The sequence below is a fragment of the Nicotiana tomentosiformis genome, chromosome 1, assembly GCF_000390325.3.
Source record: "Nicotiana tomentosiformis chromosome 1, ASM39032v3, whole genome shotgun sequence".
Lineage (NCBI taxonomy): Eukaryota > Viridiplantae > Streptophyta > Magnoliopsida > Solanales > Solanaceae > Nicotiana > Nicotiana tomentosiformis.
In genome coordinates this window covers 156645536-156662787 of record NC_090812.1, presented here as the reverse complement: position 1 = coordinate 156662787, position 17252 = coordinate 156645536, and the positions used below count along the sequence as shown (strand labels likewise).

General features: G+C 35.5%; 3 protein-coding genes across 7 annotated transcripts; 1 reads left to right on the top strand and 2 right to left on the bottom strand.

Annotated features, from left to right (window-relative positions):
• Positions 1 to 2854: 2854 nt before the first annotated feature.
• On the bottom strand, positions 2855 to 4207 carry LOC138891679 (uncharacterized). The gene is made up of 3 exons (XM_070175406.1): positions 3779 to 4207; positions 3632 to 3682; positions 2855 to 3295 (listed from the first exon to the last, which is right to left on the bottom strand). Exons 1-3 carry the CDS (start codon positions 4205 to 4207, stop codon positions 2855 to 2857), a joined length of 921 nt encoding a protein of 306 aa, XP_070031507.1.
• A 180-nt stretch (positions 4208 to 4387) lies between these two features.
• Positions 4388 to 4813, bottom strand: LOC117275622 (uncharacterized). Its single transcript, XM_033654920.1, has one exon. The coding sequence runs from the start codon at positions 4811 to 4813 to the stop codon at positions 4388 to 4390; it is 426 nt and encodes a 141-aa protein (XP_033510811.1).
• A 1569-nt stretch (positions 4814 to 6382) lies between these two features.
• Positions 6383 to 15833, top strand: LOC104091631 (serine/threonine-protein phosphatase 7 long form homolog). Of its 5 annotated transcripts, none has more exons than XM_009597010.4 (8): positions 6383 to 6729; positions 8181 to 9399; positions 9513 to 9981; positions 10774 to 11559; positions 11952 to 12386; positions 12543 to 12876; positions 14658 to 14759; positions 15413 to 15833. In XM_009597010.4, exons 4-8 carry the CDS (start codon positions 11131 to 11133, stop codon positions 15580 to 15582), a joined length of 1470 nt encoding a protein of 489 aa, XP_009595305.1. In that variant the 5' UTR covers positions 6383 to 6729; positions 8181 to 9399; positions 9513 to 9981; positions 10774 to 11130; the 3' UTR covers positions 15583 to 15833. The 5 variants fall into 5 exon arrangements, with proteins under 5 accessions (XP_009595305.1, XP_009595304.1, XP_070048734.1 ...); XM_009597009.4 differs by having other exon boundaries at positions 6385 to 6729; positions 9520 to 9981; positions 15362 to 15833; XM_070192633.1 differs by having other exon boundaries at positions 6385 to 6729; positions 9513 to 9618; positions 15362 to 15833.
• Positions 15834 to 17252: the final 1419 nt, after the last annotated feature.

Genomic DNA, 17252 nt, shown 5'->3' with positions numbered 1-17252 from the left:
ATTGTTATGGCTTCCACATTTTTACTTTGGATTATTACAGCTAGTTCAGTTTCTTTCTTATTATTTAATCTGAATTGTTGAAAATGGATGAATGGTTCTAACGTTGGCTTGCTTAGCAAGTAAAATGTTAGGCGTCATCACGATCCCGAAGATGGGAATTCCGGGTCATGACAAGGCATCTTATGGATCTTAATACCAAAGGTTAAATCGGCTACTCCCAAGTCTTTCATATCAAACTTGCTAGTTAGCATACGCTTAGTCGCATTTATGCAAGCAATGTCATTACTCATTATTAGCATTTCATCCACATATATGCAAACAATGACTATGTGATTTGAAATATTTTTTATGTACACACATTTATCACATTCATTTATCTTAAAACCATTTGACAATACTGTTTGGTCAAATTTTGCATGCCATTATTTGGGTGTCCGTAAAGGGACTTAACAAGTCTACATACCTTCATTTCTTTGCCTAGAACCACAAAACCTTCAGGTTATTCCATGTAATTTCTTCCTCCAATTCTCCATTTAAGAAGGTTGTCTTAATGTCTATTTGATGAATTTCAAAACCATACACCGCACCTAATGGTACTAATGTTCGTATAGACGTAATTCTTGTAACAGGAGAGTATGTATCAAAATAGTCAAGGTCTTCTCGTTGTCTATACCTTTTGACAAAAAGTCTTGCCTTATATTTGTCAATAGTTCCATCATCTTTTATTTTCATCTTAAAAATCTATTTAGCCCCCAATGGTTTATTGTCGGGAGGAAGATCAACCAATTTTCATGTATGGTTGTTTAGTATAGATTCTATTTCACTTTGACTACTTCTTTCCAAAATAATGACTCCGAAGAAGACATTGCTTCTTTAAATGTTCGAGGCTTATTCCAATAAGAAAGTCACAAAATCTGGTCCAAATGAAGTAGACGCTCTTTGACGTTTACTACGTCTTGGATCCTCCTGATTAGACGTACTTTCTTTTGTTTCTTCCCGTGGTCATTTAGATTCTTCACCAATTGACTCACATTCCTTTTTATATGAATGGATATATATTTTCGAAAAATTCAGTATTATCTAATTCTATAACCGTATTATTATGAATGTTGGAATCTTCTGATTTATGAACGAGAAATCAATATGCTTTATTATTGGTTGCATATCCTATGAAAACACAATCAACAGTTTTCGGTCCTATCTTTATCTTTTTGGATTTAGGAACTTGCACTTTTGCTAAACACCCCCACACTTTAAAATAATTCAAGTTGGGCTTCTTTCCTTTCCATCTTTCATATGGAATGGATTGTGTTTTTCTATGGGGTACTCGGTTTAGTATCCGGTTAGCCATAAGAATGACTTCCCCCCACAAGTTCTGTGGAAAACCAGAAGTTATCAACAAAGCATTCATCATCTCCTTTAATGATCGATTCTTTCTTTCTGCAATCCCATTGGATTGGGGCGTGTAAGGGCCGTTATTTGATGAATAATTCCATATTCTAAACATATTTCTTCAAAAGTAGATTCGTATTCATCACCCCTATCACTTCTTAACATTTTGATTTTCTTATTAAGTTGCGTTTCAATTTCATTTTTGTATTGCTTGAATGTATCTATTATTTCATATTTACTACTAAGTAAGTAAACATAGCAATATCGAGTATTGACGTCAATAAAAGTTATGAAATACTTCTTTTCACTGTAAGATGATATTGACTTCATGTCGCAAATATCTGTGTTAATTAAGTCTAAAGGATTTGAACTCCTGTCAACTAACTTATAAAGATGTTTAACATACTTAAATTCCACACGTATTTGACATTTTGATTTATCGCATTCAAACTTATATGTTGTTTGAGTGTAATATAAGAAAGAAAAGAAAGACTTTTGAAGAAAGAGGGTAAGACTTTTCTTTTTACTGGGTTCATGTACAGAGGCAGAGCCACATGCACCCAAGGGGTGTTAATCGACACCTCTTTGTCAGAAAATTACATTGTTTAACTCGATAATTTTTTAAAAAATAAGTATGTATACTATATAATGACACCTCTTGACTTTTTGGTAAGTTTATTTCTTTAAATTTTGACCCCCTTAATGAAATTCCTGGCTCCGCCACTGTTTATGTATATTTTTTTACTTCTGATTAAATTTGAGATTCTTGGGTTTTGGTTATAAGAATTTGTCTTGCTTGATTCATGTGTTAGTGTTCTTCTTTTACACGTGGGGTTTAATAATTGGGTTAGTCCTACTTCTTGACTAACAATGACAAAAGACCTTCGTATCAGTGCCTTTTATTGAGAGATCACTCTCATCTATATAATGGATAACAAAATTTTCAAGAATATCTTGCCATCAAATGTGATCGTAGGTAAGTCACTTGCACAATAATCTTCATAGTCTGTACCAGTGACATACATACGATCTGAAACCAAAAGGAATCTTTTCACCTTACTTTCTGAACGTGTGTCTACATGGTATATGTACTTCTACTTATACAAACAAAGGGGAAAGACAAAGGACAAAGACTCATAAGCCCATAACTAATTCTGTACAAAAATAAGAAAAAAAGGACAAAGACCCATAACCAACTATATTTTATACAACTAGACAATTATATGTACTATGTCTTGATATTGCTTCTGTTTGCTCAATATTTGAGACATCTTTTGTGAGAGCTCTGTTAACACGATCACACTGATCATGGCAAGAAAGAAAAATATTCTGGTCCTATTAAATTCAAATCCTGAGTTTGTCTCTCTATATGCTGGGGAGATTATGTCGGGATCTGTTGATCAATCTGATGGATCACCCATCTGGATCAATCTGATGTATCTATGTGTAGTAATTCAAAGCACTATTTAGAGCTAATAGAGCTTGTTGGAAAAGGCAATTTGGACTGTCTTGCCATTGGGCATATGTCACAAGGAAAAAGATGTTTATCTGTTGATGAAAGAGATATATTCTTTATATTCTTCATTGCATGATAAGGTAAGTGCCCCAATCTTAAATGCCAAAGTTTGTTGGAATTCATAGAATCAGAAACTGCAGTTTTATTCATTTTCAAACTTTCATTAGATGGAAAAATTCCTCTTACAGATGTTTGAATAGACTCTGGGACAGAACTACACGATTGAACAAAAGACTTTGAGTTGGCTGCACTACAAGTTTTTACATGATTTTTAGGGAAAGGAAAGAAAGGCTTATTGGACACTCTAGACTTAGTTGAATCAACTTCGAGCACATAGAGACCAGCAAAAGCTTCACCAAGCACCATTTGCCTCTTCAGAGAAGGGGCCTGTACAAGACATTCAGATTTAGTAAACAAAACATTAGAATTTAGCTGCTTGCACAATTGGTTAACATACAAAAGATTATGGTTGAAAGAAGGAATATAAAGAACATTATGCAACTCAAGTTCAGGTGAAATTAATACACTTCCTAAACTATAGACTTTGACTTTATAAGAATTTGGTAGTGTAACTTGAATAGGGAAAGGGAGTTGTTTGAAATTGTTTAGAAGTGTTTTATCATGAGTCATATGTTGTGAGGCTCCTGAATTAATTATCCAAAACTTGGATGTGATAGTTGTAAAACAGGAAATAAAGGTGTGAAAAGCAGTACATTTACCCACAAAGTTGGCACTTGCATTAGCATCAGAACCTGAAGTACTTATGTTTCCAGCCTGCACAAATTGTATCATCTGAATCAGCTGCTCACACTATTCATTTGTGAACCCCTGTGGATTCATTAGGCTAGGTGCAACACCTCGAGTGATAACTGCTCCTCTTCTTGATGTTTCACCTTCCTCAATCACTGCTGCATTAGCCTGAACATTTTCAAAGTTTCTCTTCGGCTTAGTGAACTTGAAAGACGGTAGGTACCCAACCAGTTTATAACATTTCTCTTTCTGGTGTCCCTGCTTCTTACAGTAAGAGCAGAAGTTATTTTTCCTTGCTTCAGTGTTACTGTTATAATTTCCACCCTTGTACTCGCTATTAGTTTTTTGTGCATTAACATTGAAAGCACTAGGCTCAACTGACACATGGTGACCAGAGTGTACCTCCCTTTGAGACTCTTCATGTAAAATGATTGAATAAGCTTGTGCCGTGGAAGGAAGGGGCTTCATCATGAGGATGTTTCCCCTTACTCCAGAATATCCCTCATTGAGCCCTATCAAGAACTGGATTAGCTTTTGATCTTTATTCATTTTGTGATTGTGAGTTTTTGCTCCACAGTTGCACTCACACCCACAAGCCATGAAGGTATTAAGAATTTTCATTTGATCCTAGATTCTTTTGAGCTTGGTAAAGTATGCCGCAACATCATTTGTTCCTTGCAAAATGTTGTTAAGTTCTCTTTGCAGCTGGAATAACTTTGCACCATCAGCTTAGCCATTTCTTTGTTCTAGCTCAACCCAAAGTTCTTCAGCTGTTTGAGAGTAAATGACACTTTCTGCTATATCATTGCTTAAGGAGTTTAACATCCACGTAATGACCATGTCATTGCATCTTCTCCATTGTGCAAAAAGAGGTGAGTTCTCAACTGGTTTTTGACATGAACCATTGATGAATCCTAGTTTGTTTTTAGCAGAAAGAGATATTAATACCCCCCTTCTCCAATTTTCATAACTGGTTCCATCGAAACTGACATTAATAAGGCTCTTTCCAGGAGAATCAGAAGAGTTGAGAAAATATGGATGAGTTCCATCCACCAAATTTGAAGCTACTATTGTGGTATTCCCAATAGCATCATTAAGGATAGTCCCGGGTGTGACTTCTTCATATGAAATACCAGATTCTGAAGCAACAACCATAACAAGAAAATGATAGAACAGAAAGATGAAGGAGAAAAAACAACAACAAATGATAGAGAAATAAGATCTCTAAATTAGAGCACCTGCTCTGATACCATGAAAGCAAAAGGAATCTTTTCACCTTACTTTTTGAACGTGTGTATACATGGTATATGCACTTCTACTTATACAAACAAAGGGGAAAGACAAAGAGACAAAGACCCATAAGCCTATAACCAATTATGTACAAAAATAAGAAAAAAAAAGGACAAAGACCCATAACCAACTATATTTTATACAATTAGACAATTATATGTACTATGTCTTGATATTGCTTCTGCTTGCTCAATATTTGAGGCATCTTTTGTGATAGCTCTATTAACACGATCACACTGATCATGGCAAGAAAGAAAAAATATTGTGGTCCTATTAAGTTCAAATTTTGAGTTTGTCTCTCTGTATGCTGGGGAGATTATGTCGGGATCTGTTGATCAATCTGATGGATCGCCCATCTGGATGATAAGCAAATGAACAAGTGATATGTGCCCCCTTGTGCTTCTTACCCCAACCTCAGATTGTGTTATTCACACATACAAGGAGAGTGACCTGTACTAGGTACTAGTTTCAAGTCATGTCTATGATCTTAGTTAAAGGTAAAACAACAAATATTTGTTCTGTTGTCTTTGAAAAATGTTCAGGATTAGGGGTCAATCAACAACATTGTGCTTCTTACCTGGCTCTCTTTGCTATGTTTATTATCATGCATTCAGAGGCGGTTGCAGAACTTTCTTGGCTCGAATTCGAAATTCTACCATATCTTATTTAATTTACTGTATTTGAAATTTATTATTTGTACTTATTTAGTAAATTTACTTTTAACACATAATCTAAGTCAAAAGGATGAAGCTCTAACTCCTTCACTAGATCCGCCAAAATTAAGAAACTAGATAAATAATCAACATCAAGCGCAAAATATATAATCCTACTTAACTACAATTAAACGATAAAAAATTATACAAATAAAAAAAAACCATTTGTATTTAGTCATTTTGGATATTTGACATGCTTTTTATTTGCAGCCGATATTTGAAAAAAACTAATAGATACATAAAAATTGTTTTTATATATACTTTTATTACTTAATAACAATTAATTACCTTGTTTGTTTTACTCACTTTATATAGTACTATTAAAAATATATTTTTCTTTGACCACGATTTTTTAAAATTTTAAAAATATTTTAATTATAAAGAGTTGTACTCCCTCCGTTTCAGATTTAGCAGTAACGTTTTCTTTTTGTTTGATCTCAAAAGAACTTAATTTTCTAAATTTAGAAATAATTTAATTTAAATTAACTTCTTAATGAAAATTTTTATCGCCACACAAATATTATGATATGTTGATGATCATAAATTTCAAAAGTCTTTGCTTATTCAAACTTTATCGCATAAACTATAAGAAGTAATTTTTAGTAGTACTATTCATTTAGTTTCTAGTTATGTATATTTTTTCTTTATATTTTTGTTTATAAATCAGATATCAGAAAATAGACCTAAAAACTAGTAATAATGTAGTATTAGATATTAGTGCAGGTAATTCTGATCTTATTATCTATCGTTTCACCATCCTCTCCCATGGTGGGAAAGAAACCTAAAATCCCAAAGAATTTCCTAGAAAATTAGTCAACTGTAGGTCGCATTTTGTTCCAGCGACCTAGTCTTAAAATTCCTGTACAGAACTCAGAGCTCGACGTCCACCTCCCTCTAAACCGCTATTTACCGGCGAAACGACCATCCCAAAACCCCAAATTTTCAATTTCTTAACAAATCAACTAACTACCGCAGCGTAGTGGAGGTGTAAATCAAGATTTTTTGGTTGAAAGTTCGTGAAATTGAAGTTTTGGAAACTGTCAAATTTGGAAATTCTTTTCAAAAGAGGTTTTTTTCGTTAAGAAAAAATGTTATTTATATATATTTGATAGTATTGTATCATGGAAACATGATTTATATTTTTTGTCGTTATTTTCGAACTATTTAATGCTATTAATTTGAAATTTTAGTGTTTGGTTTTAGTGTGTTTATAGTTAGTTGTTATGTTAGTTTTAGATTAGATTCATTTTTTTATAACTATGGTGTTCGAGCTAGCTTGTCAGGCAACTCGACATTTAAATTCCACGGGTGCTCCGAGAAGAAAATTTATTGGTTATAATTCTGTCCACCAAGGCTTGGACATATGAGAAGAAATTACCATAGTATTTTTGCCTACGTTAGATTTGAACCTAAGACCTCATGATTCTCAATCCACTTTATTGACCACTAGGTCATCTTTTGGGAGTCGATTGAGTTCATATTTTAGTAGTAGCTATAGGAAAACTTAATCAAATTTAGTTTTCTCCTAAACCAATTACCCGCTCGACTATTCTATCGGATACCCGTTACCTCTCATCAATACATGTACCGGATAATTCTACATACCAACACTTAGACAGATAAAAAGAAATTGCCTAGTAATTTTTGCCTCTACTGAGATTTGAACCTAAGAATCTCATAGTTCTCCCACTTTAGTGACCACTAGGTCAGATCCTTGGATGTAAAACTATCACCATTTATTCATACTAGTTTTTTCTAAAGCAGAGAAGCTTTTTATCTCTCCAAATATACTTGTCCAATAATCAGTAAGCAAAATCCTAATAACTATCCAATTTTATTTTTTGTTCTTTTGAGAAGGATCTATCCAGCTTTGTTAGACAAAAAATAGTAATGGGGTAAATAAAGAGTAAGTAAGAATAATATTTAAATTTCGAATGTTAAAAGAAGCATATTCAACAATGTTAAAATGTTTTACTTAAATAGAAGCATAATCCGCAATGTTAATATGCTAATTTTACCACTTAGAAATTAATTGGAAGCGTGATGTTAGTTTTTATTGAGTTGTTCCAAATCGGAGGGATTTGAGGTCTTTGGTCTCCTTATATGATCTTGGGCAATATAATGAGTTCCTTCAATATCAAGCAAGTAAGCAAACATCTCCACAAGTAGCCTCGGTTGCTCAAACTAATACTTGTGTTGCTTGTAATTCTTTTGCTTGTGTTTCCCATTTTAGTACTCTTGGACCATGGGTCATGGAGTCAGGCGCTTCTGATCATATCTTTGGTAATAAATCACATTTGTCGAATATTGTGTATTCACGTTCTCTTCCCACTGTTACTTTAGCCAATGGGTTTCAAACTAAAGCAAAAGGAGTTGGATAAGCTAATCCCCTATCTTCTGTCACTCTAGATTCCGTTCTTTATGTCCCTGGTTGTCTTTTTAGTCTTGCATCTGTTAGTCGTTTGACTCGTGCCCTCCATTGTGGTATATATTTTATTGATGATTCTTTTATTATGCAGGACCGCAGTACGGGACAAATGATTTGGCACATGGCGTGAATTAGAAGGCCTTTACTACCTTAACTCACTCAATCCCTCCACAACATGTCTAGTTACAGATTCTCTAGACCTAATTCACAGACGTTTAGGACATCCGAGTTTATCCAAGCTTCACAAGATGATGCCTAGTTTGTCTAGTTTGTCTCCATTAGATTGTGAGTCGTGTCAGCTTGGGAAACATACCCTAGCTTCCTTTCCGCGTAGTGTTGAGAGTCATGCAGAGTCTGTTTTCTCATTAGTTCATTATGATATATGGGTCCTAGAAGAGTTGGTTCAACCTTGGGATTTCGCTATTTTGTTAGTTTCATTGATGATTATTCAAGATGTACTTGACTTTTCTTAATGAAAGATCGTTCTGAGTAGTTTTCTATATTCCAGAATTTTTGTGCTGAAATCAAAAATCAATTTGGTGTTTCTATTCACATTTTTCGCAGTGATAATGCCTTAGAATATTTATCCTCTCAGCTTCAGCAGTTTATGACTTCTCAAGGAATTATTCATCAGACATCTTGTCCTTATACCCCTTAGCAAAATGGGGTTGCAGAGAGAAAGAATAAGCACCTCATTGAGACTGCTCGCACACTTCTCATTGAATCTTGTGTTTTGCTGCGTTTTTGTGTGATGCAGTTCTCACAACTTGTTATTTGATTAATCGGATGCCTTCATCTCCCATCCAGGATCAGATTCCATATTCAGTATTGTTTCCCCAGTCACCCTAATACTCTCTTCCCCTCGTATTTTTGAGAGCACATGTTTCGTTCATAACTTAGCCCCTGGGAAAGATAAGTTAGCTCCTCGTGCTCTCAAATGTGTCCTCCTTGGGATATATATCGTTGTTACTCACCTGTTCTTCGTAGGTACCTTATGTACGTCACATTTTTTGGGTCTACACCTTTCTTTACCTCTTCTGACTACCCTGATATATCTGAGGTCTTACCTATACCGATCTTTGAGGAGTTTACTATAGCTCCTCCTCCACCTTCAACCACAAAAGTCTTACCTATACCAACCGTTGAAGAGTCTAGCGTTGCTCCTCCTAGATCCTCAGCCACAGGAACACCACTCTTGACTTATCATCGCCGTCCGCGCCCAGCATCAGGCCCAACCGATTCACGTCCTGCACCTGAACCTGCTCTTACTGCGGACTTGTCTCCTAGTACACCGATTGCCCTTCGGAAAGGTATACAGACCACGCTTAATCCTAATCCCCATTATGTCGGTTTAAGTTATCATCGCCTGTCATCATCTCATTATGCTTTTATATTTTCTTTGTCCTCTGTTTCCATCCCTAAGTCTACAGGTGAAGCATTGTCTCATCCAGGATGGCGACATGCTATGATTGACGAGATGTCTCCTTTACATATGAGTGGTACTTGGGAGCTTGTTCTTTTTCCTTCAGGTAAATCTACTGTTGGTTGTCGTTGGGTTTATGCAGTCAAGGTTGGTCCGAATGGCAAGGTTGATCAACTTAAGGCCCGTCTTGTTGCCAAGGGATATACTCAGATACTTGGGCTCGATTACAGTGATACCTTCTCTCCCATGACTAAGATAGCATCAGTCCGCCTTTTTCTATCCATGGTTGTTGTTCGCCATTGGTCTCTCTATCAGCTGGACATTAAGAATACTTTTTTACACGATGACCTTGAGTATGAAGTTTATATGGAGCAACCACCTGGCTTTGTTGCTTAGGGGGAGTCTCGTGGCCTTGCATGTCGCTTGCGCCGGTCACTTTATGATCTAAAGCAGTCTCGAGCATGGTTTGGTAAGTTCAGCACAATTATCCAGGAGTTTGGCATAACTCGTAGTGAAGTTGATCACTCTGTGTTTTATCGGCATTCTCTTTCAAGTCTCTGTATTTATCTGGTGGTCTATGTTGACGATATTTCTATTACCGGCAATGATCAGGATGGTATTACTAAGTTGAAGCAACATCTCTTTCAACACTTTCAGACTAAAGACTAAAGTATTTTCTGCCTTTCTGGGTATTTGAGATCCGTGGTCTCCTTATATGGTCTTGGGCAATCCTCACCTCATAAGCTAGCTTTTGGGGTTGAGTTAGGCCCAAGGTCGATTTATCAGTTTTAAATATGATGTTAGTTTGGAATATGAGTCAGAAAATAGCATCACTAACTGAATTTGTTAAAATTTTAGTATTTAGCTTAGTGAAAGAATGATAGTTCGAATTTATGAAAACAAACATTTATTTTCATTTTTTACAAATTTGGATTTTCAATATTATCAATCAATTGAAATTCCGAAGATTTATTGAAACAATCAATCTGATTATTGTAATATATAATATTTAATTAGGTCCATAGAATTTAATCTATGTTACTTTAATTAGATAATATGTAATTTGTGATTTTTTGTTAATGTCACAAGTTTATTATTTAAAGTAATTAAAGCATTTCTTTTTCATTTGTTATGATAGTTCGTATTTATGTTAGTAACAGATAGCAAATGCAATATAATAATTAGTATGTTAACATTTAGTCTCATTTGATTTATTTGTTTTATGCATTGGTTTATAGGTTAGAATTTCTTGATTGTGTAGGTACATTTTAGGATGGAGCCTTCACGTGTTCACCCCGGTCCCTTAGAGTATAGTGTGCTCAAGCTGCAGTCTATGCATAGGTTGCATTTTGTTTGGGAAGGAGACATTGGGGATACTGATCTAGTCCATCCACGCCGTGTGGACGGTAACTTCTGGCGTCATATGCGAGATCATCCCCAGTGCGATCGTATCATCCAATGCTTATACGGATCAGCATTCTGGGGAGTGTACGCCGTCGGTAGGATACAACTTGATTGGTCATTGATCACAGCGCTTTTGGAGCGTTAGCGCCCGGAGACACACACGTTCCACTTTCGAAGTGGTGAGGCAACCATCACACTACAAGACATTGAGATTATGTACGGGCTCCCCGTAGATGGACAACCTGTGCACGCTGTAGAGGAGCAGTCATGTTCTATGTGGCAGGATGAGATGGAGCGTCTGACTGGTTTTCGCCCCCCTATAGCAGCGTTGAAGGGTTGCAGATTGAAGATATCTGCCATTGATGCACATGTTACCCAGTTAGCAGATCTTACCGATGATGATCCTGATGAGGAGGTCCATAAGCGATGCCGGCTTTACATTTTATGGATGATTGGTGGCCTCATCTTCCCTGACACTTCAGGGAACAGAGTTAATTTGGAGTTTTTGCCCTTGCTCGAGGATCTTGGCAAGACTGTACACTATAGCTGGGGATCTGCTGCACTATCTTATCTGTATAGGTGTTTGTGCCGATCGTCCATGGAGCAAAAATCAGACATTGGTGGCTTCTTGTCTCTTTTGCAGGTAACTCTTATTATCTTCTTTTTGGACTTGCTTACTTATTAACAAATTAGCAAAATAGATTGACACATGATTGTTATCATTTGGTTTCATTTAAGTTAGTTGTTTTATAGTTTCATTTAATAATTAGTATGTTAACATTTAGTTCCGTTTGTATTATTGTTTTCCAAATGCATGAATAATTAGGAAAAGTTTCAATTATTTTGTTAGTTTAATTAGAAAATCTTTCTATTACTTAATTGTGAGGCGATCGTTATTTTTTTCTTTCTTTTGTAGGTATGATACTATGACACCTGATCAGGTAGGATTAGTAGTTGCATTTATACTATGTTTCATTGCACATCATTATGATTTTCCATCAATAACTTAAACAAACTGTCATTTTGATTTAATAGTTCATCTGGCAACCTTACGATGAGGGTATCATAGCCGATTTACCAGAGCGGTGCTCCCGTGGACGACACGTGTGGATGGCATCTGTGCCACTTATTTGTCAAAATATAGTGGAGGATCACGTGCCAAAACGCGTGTTACGGCAGTTTGGGCTTGCACAGGGTGTTCCAGATAATAGTCAGTGGGAGGACGCACACTTTTTGAGGGATAAACGTTACAAGGCTGATCCTGTTTTTCAGCAGTTCATTGCTGAACAGACTGCTTTGTGGGGGCCGAGAGCTGATCGTGTTGTTCATGACGTTCCTGCACATGTTACCATCCCCTATGATGATCCTTACATGATTTGGTATAGGAGAATCACGCGCACGCTTATTGGGAATCCCGTGCGACGTGCTGACAGAGGTTATCAGTTATATGCAGGCCAGCACGAGGCATTGGTAAATGCAAAGTGACTTGCTTTAATCAATCACTACATTGGTTTTTAGTTTTATTGTAAAAAGCGACTTTCTTTAATTAATCACAACATTGTTTTTTTTAGTTTTTATTTAAGAGTCATTAACTTTCCTCTATTATTATCTCTTTTATGTTTTCAGGGAAGAGCATTGCATTATCTTTATCGCATGGGCTTGGAGATGCAGCAGGAAGCTGTTGATGAACGAGTTAGAGGGTGGGCTCGGACCGTGAGCGCTGTATCGGTCGAGGCTTTACTTGCTGCATCCCAGGGTCGCAGATTATCTTTCGATCCAGATTATGCACCTGCCGAGTATGAAGATGGCCCCCCTCTGACTCTTTATAGACGTGGCGGTGCTGGTCGCGCTCGAGGTGGTCGACAGGGTGGTAGAGCTTCACCTGTGGGTCATCGTCTGGTTGACAAGGATGATGACGAGGATTCACTACTCTCTGTAGCAACGTTGAGCACTTCCCGTGGTATGCTTAAAATAGAAATTCATCATATTTTGTTTCTTTTGTCTGCCTCTAGGGAAGGGTATTTCAGCATAGAAGGGTATAGGTAGAAGCATAATAGTTATGCATGCAAAAAGAAAGAAGAAAATTAGATACATTGAGTTAAAGTAGTTTCCAAAGTGAAGAACTCATATGAAAGAGAGCAGGAGTAGTTATTTGAGAAAGTCCTAGAAGCCAAAATCACCTAACAGATTCACCGATAAATGACGGTTTATAAAGCTCATTACATAGGATGCACTGGAGAATTTTTTTGTGGCGATTAATCTTCTATATAATGCTTGTGTCAAAAAATAAAGCAGCTGATTCAGTATAGTGAACTGCAATAAGGTCCTAGTGTGTAGCTTAGAAAGAAAATGAGGTGGTGCTAATTTGGGACGGAATGGGCATCTCAATTGACATGGATAATTGCATCTCATTTAATAGTATTGCTTCCATCATATCTGCTCGCTTCTATTTTTCGAAACGTTAGTAGTATCTCTCTGGTTAAACTACAATCTGTTTTTACTAATTCAATTTTATGAGAGGTGGGCTTAGTGGTTACATATGTAAAGATGGTTTGGTTTCCTTTGACCTGTAGATATTGTCCCTAAGTTTAAAACTAACAAGAAATGACATGTTATTTACATGATCAGGTATTCTATCGTATGCCGATATGTTTTGTGAGCTTGTAGAAAATATAAATGTGTATGCAGCTGGGCAGAAATTTGCTCGTCCTCTGTTTTGCTAATAAGATGAGATGTTGTGTGGTTGTAACTCTTGAATGTTAAGAAAATGACAGAAAGAAACTTTGTTCACATGTGTTAGTTCAAATTGATTAGAATCTCCTTGCGATACCTTGGAGAGTTATGCCCTTTTATGTTTCTCTGGAAACCTTTACCTCTCGCATCCCAAACAAAGAAGGGAGCAGGAAAAGATTTTTTTAGAAATGCACTTCTTGCTAGTCGATTCTAAACAACCGTTGGTATTTTATATCTGTATGTGTTAATATAAGATCAGAAAGTTGGAAAAGAATTTATCCAAGTAGGTTTCTGCATAAGAATATACTGGGGTTGAAAAATTGGAGAATTACAAAGTACATTATCTCTCTCTACGCCATGCTTATTGCTACCAAGCACTCTGAAAGTGATAGTCTTTCCATCGTAATTTTAAAAAATTTAAACAATTAACTTTGCTAGTATCTTTGTCTCTCTTGTCTAGAATATAATTCAGAATGTCTCCAAATTAATGCATCATTTTTAATGATGTACTTGGAATGTCCAAGCTATCTTTCCGGTGGTTGAGAGGGCCGGGGGTATAATATTACGTCTATATAATGGTATACTTCAAGGTAAACAGAATGATTAGTAGTCCCACCTTATTTGGATCATTTTGGAGTTCAAGTTTTCTCTGAACTGAAATTTCCTCGTGACAAGCTTCAGATTCGTTACATAAATATATATCATTTATCATCAAATTTTTGTTTAATCTTTGATGTAAAGTAAAAATCCAAGGCCAATATGAAGTCTAATGTGTAGATATTTGATTTATCTGATAATGAATATGATAACAAGCAGAATATTGCTTTACATGGTTGTAGTGAAATAATCCAAACTTTGTCAGTGTCAATTATGTTTGAGTTATCTAGTTCAGATTGAGGCGCTATGATACCCTTAACTAGTCCATCTCTAGCGATATTTCAATGTTGGTGAACTCACTGCTATCATTTCCCTTGTTCTTTTTCTTTTCTACCTCTTTCCTCTCCACAGAGTTCAGACAAAGCAAGTCTAAAAGAAAGTCAGGATCATCAACGGCTGCAGATTCTAGCAAAAAGGCTAAGCAGAAAGAACGACCTGCTGAAAACGGGAAGGGTAAGAAGATCATCATATAGCTTTGCATGGTTATAGTTGTGTAATACAAACTTTCTCAGTGTCAGTTAGTGGTGGCAAAATGGATAAAAAAATAGTTATCCATACATATTATCCACTAAAAATGGGTTAGATAATGAACTTTTTAAAAACGGGTCAAATATGGATAAAAATTATATTATGCACTTAGAAAATGGATAGCCAATGGATAACTAATTGGTTTAACTTTTACATTTGTAAAGTCTCAAATTGGGGGTTCCTCAAGCTTGGGAGACTAGGAATTCTCCCAAAAGTAATCATATTCAAGAAGCAATGGATAATATGGATATCCATATTATCCGCCGGTGGCGGTTAACCCATTTTCTTTCCGTATTAAATATGGGTCAGGTTGGCTAATTTATTTGTTTTTGCATTACCCGTTTTCAACCTGCCTATATCCATCCTGACGTGCCCGTTTGCCATCCTAGTGTCTGTTATGTTGTCTGAGTTAGCTAGTTCAAATTTAGGCACTATGATACCCGTAAATAACCCTTCTCCAGGCATATTTCAGTGTTGGTGAGTTCATTGCTATCTTTTCTTTTCTCCCCCTTTTCCCTTTTTCACAGAGGACAGTGGCAGCAAGTCTAAAAGGAACTCAGAATCATCGTTTTCTACAGAATCTAGCGAAAGGGCTAAGCAGAAAGATCAACCTGCTGAAAATGGGAAGGGTAGGCAGAAAGAGCAACAAATAGAAAATGGAAACGACGGTGTACAAACTCGAGAAGAAAACTGTGAAGGCGACGATAGTGCTAATGTAAATAAGGAGATTGTTGCACAGCCTTCCTAGGTAGGAGCAGAAGTAGGAAGTCAGCCTATTTCCATTGTATTTCCTACTCATCTGTTGTCAACACTGAAATCTGTAATACTGTGTCCGGTAGGTGTTGGATGATAGTTGAGTTATGACTTATGATAGAGCAAAATGAAAATAGTAATAATTCTTTTCTAGATTGACAAAGGAAAAATATAACAAAACCTACACAGGTTTACAGGCAGCAATTATTCACTTCAATAAGTTCATTTTTTTTCATTCTTTAGCTATCAAGGTATCACAACTCTGTTCTTTTATCTGAGTTTGGAACTAGCCATTACAAGAAGTGAAGTGCATTTTCTTTGTGTATTTTAATACAGACCTTTGAGATAACCCTCAATTAATCAACAATCATGAGTGGATCTATTTTATGCCCTTATGATGGGTATTTGACTAAACATAGAATTTAAGAATGAAATACTTCTGATACATATGACTAAATAGAGGTAATATATTAAAAAATATCCTTAATATCTAGTAGTTTTCAATGTCATATTAATTCGTATAACAATGTGTCATTTAAGGTTATAAATAGAAGAGGAATTTTCGGAAACCACTATTGTTTAGCGGCTATTAACTTCCTATAGCTATCATATATATAATTACTTCCTATAGTTACTATTCAGTTGTTACGGTAGTGTATTCGCGCTGCTGTATTCATGAAAACATCAGTAAAAAATGCCTAAAATCAGCACAATCCAGTTGTACGGGCATATATTCACATGTATTCGCGTATGCGCATGTATTCATGAATACAGTAACGGCAATCACCTTAAATATAAGTATGTCCAGCTGTTCAAGAGAGAAAAAACATAAATAGCATATGTCATGCCTTATTTCATGCCTCAATGGTAGTATATATCATAAATACTTATTTTGCTATAAAATATAAAAGGTAGCTATAGAAAATAATATTTTAAAATAATTTTGATTTATAATAAATATGGTGTATACCTTTGCTATAAGAGGTAAAATTTCCTAAATAGAATGTTAAAGTAAAAGTTTTACAACATGTCAATCTTTAGAGAAAAGGCCCAAAATACTCCAGAATCTTTGGACTTTAACTCAAAATAATCCTCTTTCTTTCACATGGAGCATTAATAGTCCATATTATTTAATAAAGTGATACACTTTTAGTCTCCATCCAAACTTCTGTTAGTTTTTTAAAGGAAAGAACCTCACATGCCATCATATGAGATTTAATTTTTTAAAAGAGAGAATTTATTCTTTTTGTTGAGTAAGAATCTGATAAAACACATTCGTTTCCAAATAGTCAAAACCCTGCTGCATGAGACAGGCTCAATCAATTTGTCTAATGCAATTTGGTAATGTGTGTAGTTAGAAGTTGTGCACTTTTTCTTTTGCTCATGATATTAAATTAAATAAAGTTAGGAAACGTCCGGTGGTGTGTATGGAATTGCATCTTATCTGATTCTTGTTATCTTTTGAAGTTGATAATTAAGAAGAAAATTTCCCAATAAAAAAAAAAAATAATGAGGATTTTGCACACAGTACCTATAATAAACATAAAATCTAAAGGCTATATACATCAATGAAATTCTTGATAAAACGATTAGGATTTTTACAGTTAAATGCTAGTTCAATAACATGGCATCTCATAATTATTAACGAGCAAAATAAGAGGAAGA